Here is a 5904-nt window from a genome sequence, read left to right on the forward strand (position 1 = left end):
TATGATAATTTAAAAGGTTTTTTGTTAAATCGCATTTTATTATGGTTGATTTTCACAGTAGTTGTGCAACCACGGTAAATTTTGTGTTTTGAAAATATAAGTGTTATAAATAACTATTTTTATAAAATATGTATTAATAGGTAAATAATAATCGAATATACCCAATTATCATTCTAATTGGATAACAGTTGTACTAGATTAGATCGGTTTGGAATTGGATCTGGGTGGTTATCTAACGGTCAATCGAATTTGGATATTAAAAATTTGGAACCATCCATTTCAATTCAATTGGCTATATAATGAAAAATGAATCGGTTTAAATTGAATTGGTTGGTTTGAATTGAATAATTTTATTCCTAGACACTCCTAATAATCACCAAAATGATCACTTTCCATCCATATATATAAATAAAACCATATATATATATATATATATATATATATATATATATATATATATATATATATATATATATATATATATATATATATATATATATATATTTGGAAAAGCCTTAATAACCATGGAGTTCGAAAATTGCACATTTACGAACTCCAACTCAATAACGATGATCCCGCCTATTTAAAGGTGTACGTTTGTCACAAACTAAGTAACAATTTTGAAAATTTTCTTTGCAAAGTGTTTTCGTAAATCTTTGTAAATGACATTCCATACAAAGAACATCTTTGAAAATTAGAACAAAATATGGAAAATAACTTAATCCGAATTGAAACAAGCCATTTTCAACTGTATCCAACCTTCATAATATTTCAAAATATGTTGATGCAAACTTCACATTAGTTACACTTCACCAAAAGCTTTCATCCTCACATCAACATTCATGATTCACCTCCCAAAATACTAAAACAACCCAAACTTCAATAAAGCAACTACAAACTAGGGCTAAAAACGTAAATTCATAACGATTTTTAAACTTTCAAGGCTGAGTGTTTGGAAGCCTAACAAGAACAGAATGTTCTGGTTTATGATCACATTCATAATCAAGATGAACAAACGCTCTTTCCACTTCTGGTAATTCTTCTATCTTGATTTGAAGCGATTCCCCAATCCCATGTGCTTCTTTCAATGGCAAATCTTCAGGCAATTCTATATCAACCTAAACATAACAAACAACACACTCTTTCCTCAACATTCGAATATTCATTAAATTAAATAAATAAATAATTAAATAACATATTATATTACATACCTCAACAAAATAAAGAACACCAAATGTGTATGCACGAACAGTGTCCACACGGCTTATTTTAGGATGATGCCTCAGGACTAAATATGTCAGTGTTTGTAGAAAATCAGGAGGTGCTGTTTGTCCAACTAGTGAAACTACAAAATATATAAATAAGTAAATTTTTAGTACATCAAATGGGGCCCACAATTGAAGGACATTTTGTCAAATTAACCTGCATTTTCTATAACAGTTCCAGACCAATTGCTAATTGTGTAAACAGCAAGAACTATGGCTCCAGCAGGATCAATCCACCAGTAAAACTCGTCACCAAGAACAGCAGCAACCAAACCAACCAAATTTGTCACCACATCAAAATAATGATCCTGTGAATCACACATCAAATTACTAAATTGCCCTTTACAGAGATTCATATCCAAAACTCAAGTTAATTGCACACCTTAGCATAAGCTCTAACAATCTTGTTTCCAGAGCTTCTACAGTAAATATAAAGAACCAACTTCACACCAGTAGCAGTTAACATAATTGCATACAACCAAATCAACTGTAAATCATTCATCTTTTCAGAAGGTGAGTTCCTAATTAACTGTTCAACTGCTTGGATTAAGACTTGAAATCCTGCATATTCATCATGTTAAGTGATAACTGAGAAGATTTTACATATTTACTTATATACCCTCCATAGTCACATACCAAGAGTGGCCATGATTGCAGCAAATATGATGATTCCAACAGGTTGGACTCGTAATTTTCCAATTGGGTATTTGTAAATGTTGATGCTTTTCATTGATAGGTGAGTGAACCATAGAATAGCACCTGCCATTAGATCAAGTAAAGAATCTAGGGTTGATGCTGCAATTGCTAATGATCCGCTTTGTACTGTTGCATAAATCTGGAATTCGTTTGAGAAAAAAGATGAGAAAGATGATATATTGGATCAATTAGAAATTAGAAGTTCTTGTTTACCTTAAGTGCAAGTAGAAAGATGTTTGCCCAATTGGAGATGTTGATTGCTCTTTCGTGTTGAGCTTCTTCTATCAAGTCTTCTTCTTCAGTGTTTATGTCATTGGGTGTCGCACGTAAGCAGTCAACTTCTTCAAAAGATTTCAAAGCTGCAAATTGCTTTTCGTAGTATTCTTTCTCCCCTGAATGAATCAACGATGTAATAAATCTCAAGAACAAGAAGAAATTTGATGAAAAGAATAGATGAATTTGAAGTTCTTTTTTTTGTTTACCTTCTATTAGTCCGATGGTTTTTGAAAGGTCGACTTGGAATGGAGCTTCAGGATCAAGGCCACGTCGGACTTTTTCAGGCAATTTTGAAAAGAAATCGCATCTCAGGCTAGTAACTGAATTACGTCTGTTCCTTCGTATGTGCTTTGAATCATCGTCACTCGACAACAATGGTGTTTTTGCATCCATTTGATTTTAATTTTTGAAACTAAAAGCTCTAAGCATTACCAAAAAAACTTCCAATCATCTTTTATCCTGAAAGCAATGATCTAAGAAATGAATCTGACACTTTACGACAAATTAATTATTTCTCTCTCAGACAAATCGTCGAACACCTGGTGTCACACATCTACACATCACGTTAATAATTGATCTTTTGAGCAAACTTACAAATGTACCACCATTCAAAAGCTTGTAATTTACTTGTCTTGAACAAATCAAGAACTTATATAGAAACACGCCTGTTGCATACGACCAAGCTTGCTCCACACCTCTCTCGTGAAACAAAATTGTAAAGAAGGGTACATGCGTATGCAAGTGGACGTCGTAGAGTCGGTAGAAATCATGTGCATATCGCATTTCTGAAACTTTTGTTGTTTTGTGTTTTGTTGGTTTGCTGAATACGATCGGAATATTTGTTGGTTTCTTCGAATTGATTACAAATGTTTGGTATTGAGAGCACTGATTTGTTATTGTTGTCCCTTCAGACTCTCTCTACGTACTTTCAGAATAATCACACATACCTAAGTTGCCTGCTACGTCAACATCATCTCCCACAAATTTCCATGATTATTCTATTGAATTATTATGTAAAATATACTAATAAAAATGTTTATTGTTTAATTTACGAGTTATATATTCACTAAAATAATTTTTTTTTTTCAAATCTAACAAAATAACCACACATCGTTAAAAAAAATATTTGAAAACTCGCGATAACAACTTTTTCTGACACGTGGAACCACCGCTAAACATTCGCGGGAACACTTTATTTTCCTCGATGTTAGTTTAAGTTGTTTAGGTTGTTACCACCAAATAATCGCTACGTATGCGCGAATAGTAACTTTTTGCACATATTTTACGTCTCGTTCAACCATGCATGCATGAATATTTATCGCAGCAAGGTCGTGACTCGTGAGGGTATATATTTCATCTATATATTATAAAGGCTTAAATGAACTATATTTTAAAGCACTTATGATTATTGCAATGTCGCTCCAATGCTGATACAGCTTTGCCATCAATTTACATGTTTAATGTTTAAGATGTAGTTTAACGTAAGAGAAAGACAAACATGCATGTAACCGGTAATAATTTCAAATCCCAGTTTTGTCAATTGTAATTGTTCTATAACCAGGCAGCTCGATCCAGACGGTGGGAAACCCGAACGAGTCGAGATTCATGTTTCTAAGGGTTCCAATACTCCAAGAATATATGAAACACATTATATCTTTGGACCAACCTTGGATAAGGCTTATCAAGATCCCTCCCAAAAAGAATCCATCAAGATTAGCTCAAACCAACTTAATAATATCTTATCATATTAGTTTGCTTAGTTATTTATTTGAATTGTAGTATTCTTTTTTCATATATATATATATATATATATATATATATATATATATATATATATATATATATATATATATATATATATATATATATATATATATATATATATATATATATATATATATATATATATATATATATATATATATATATATATATAAAAGACTGGAAATGAATCAAACTTTCAATGAAATTTTTGTGAACCTTTTGACGAGAAGTTCATTTATATTCATTTGATTTACTAAATAAACGAACATGAACACAAATTCTCATTTGTTTAGTTAAATGAATGAACATAAACAATGATTTTGTTCTTGTTCGTTCAATTATGTTCGTGAACATTCGTTTATGTTCGTTAGTTTAAGTTTCTTTTATATTCATATATGTTCAAGTATGTTTTATTGCATTATTATATTATATGCTTGTTTATGTTGATATATGTTCAATGATGGTTGCTTATCTTTGTTCGTTAATGTTCATTTAGTATGTTCACGAACATAAACGAATGCAAATGAACAATGTAATTTGTTAAACGAACGAACATGAACAAGAAAACTCGTTCGTTTATCCATTCGTATCCGTTCGTTTGTTCGACTAACTTAACCGAGCGAACATGAACAACCCTTGTCTGTGTTCGTTCTATTCATTTACAATCCTATTGATAGACGCATTTTCATAGCCATCAATGACGATATCAACTGATACTATTAATGGAAATCGGGAAGTCACAATTCGCACTTTGACTGCAAAGACATTAACCGTACTCATGATTGGCTATATTTAACAACATATATGTTTAGAAACCAAAGAAGCAAATGTTATATCTAACATACTTCCATGCATAAATTAGATATCCATAGTAGTGATTATAAGATGATCAATGAATTCTTAATTTGCATTGATAATGAATAATATATATATATATATATATATATATATATATATATATATATATATATATATATATATATATATATATATATATATAACTGTTGATCCTAAATTAAAGGATATATAACAATAATCAACTCACTCTTTCTATTTGACTAAATCTAGAGTTTATCTACAACAAATAAATATGCACATGTTATAACTTAATATGCTCCTGCAATATGGACGACCGAGAGAGAAGTCCAATCTTGGAGAGAAGAGTGTTGACTCGATGTTTTAGTATTTGTGTTTATGTTTTAAGTATAAGAAATAGCAATGTACTTTGGTTTTTTTGTCCCTAGTTTAAAAATAGCAATATACTTTGGCATCAATAAATGCATGTTGATTTGGTAATTATGTTTATAATTGTGTTTATGCTTTAAGTGCAAGAAATAGTAATATACCATGGTTTTTTGTCCCTAGTTTAAAAATAACAATGTACTTTGGTAGTTTTGTTTATGTTATATATATATATATATATATATATATATATATATATATATATATATATATATATATATATATATATGTTGTTATTTAGTATGTAGTTGGAAAATCTTCGGGCAATGTTCAACGACTTGACGTGTAGGGATGAACTTATGCATTTTTTCAATCAAGGAAAGATCAAGGAGGAAATGACGGGAACGGAGGTGATGGTTCGTCGGATAATTAATTTGTGTTTTATATGTTAGACTTGTCGTGACACTTTGCTAGTCTTTAGCGGTGACTTTTGTCGCCGCTAATTCCCTTTTTCTTGTAGTGATCATCTTAGGAATGGCATACACATGCAATGATTTATGGAAATCTAACTGAATCAAGATCATAATGATCGACCAACAATTCAAAGGACCCTGACAACTACATTGGAATAATCAAACAACTACATTGGAATAATCAAGCAATTACTTACACATATAACCTCAAACCCCTTAAATAAATTAAAATAGATGATTTCTCGAGC

The 5904-nt window shown here is 30.6% G+C and overlaps 1 protein-coding gene across 1 annotated transcript; it reads right to left on the bottom strand.

The window, feature by feature from the left end:
- Nucleotides 1-749: 749 nt before the first annotated feature.
- Nucleotides 750-3130, bottom strand: LOC111913012 (metal tolerance protein 4). Its single transcript, XM_023908736.3, has 8 exons — nucleotides 2832-3130; nucleotides 2444-2696; nucleotides 2175-2353; nucleotides 1902-2100; nucleotides 1648-1826; nucleotides 1423-1573; nucleotides 1212-1345; nucleotides 750-1118 (listed from the first exon to the last, which is right to left on the bottom strand). Exons 2-8 carry the CDS (start codon nucleotides 2628-2630, stop codon nucleotides 939-941), a joined length of 1209 nt encoding a protein of 402 aa, XP_023764504.1. The 5' UTR covers nucleotides 2631-2696; nucleotides 2832-3130; the 3' UTR covers nucleotides 750-938.
- Nucleotides 3131-5904: the final 2774 nt, after the last annotated feature.

Source organism: Lactuca sativa, chromosome 2 (assembly GCF_002870075.4).
Source record: "Lactuca sativa cultivar Salinas chromosome 2, Lsat_Salinas_v11, whole genome shotgun sequence".
In the NCBI taxonomy this organism is placed as follows: domain Eukaryota; kingdom Viridiplantae; phylum Streptophyta; class Magnoliopsida; order Asterales; family Asteraceae; genus Lactuca; species Lactuca sativa.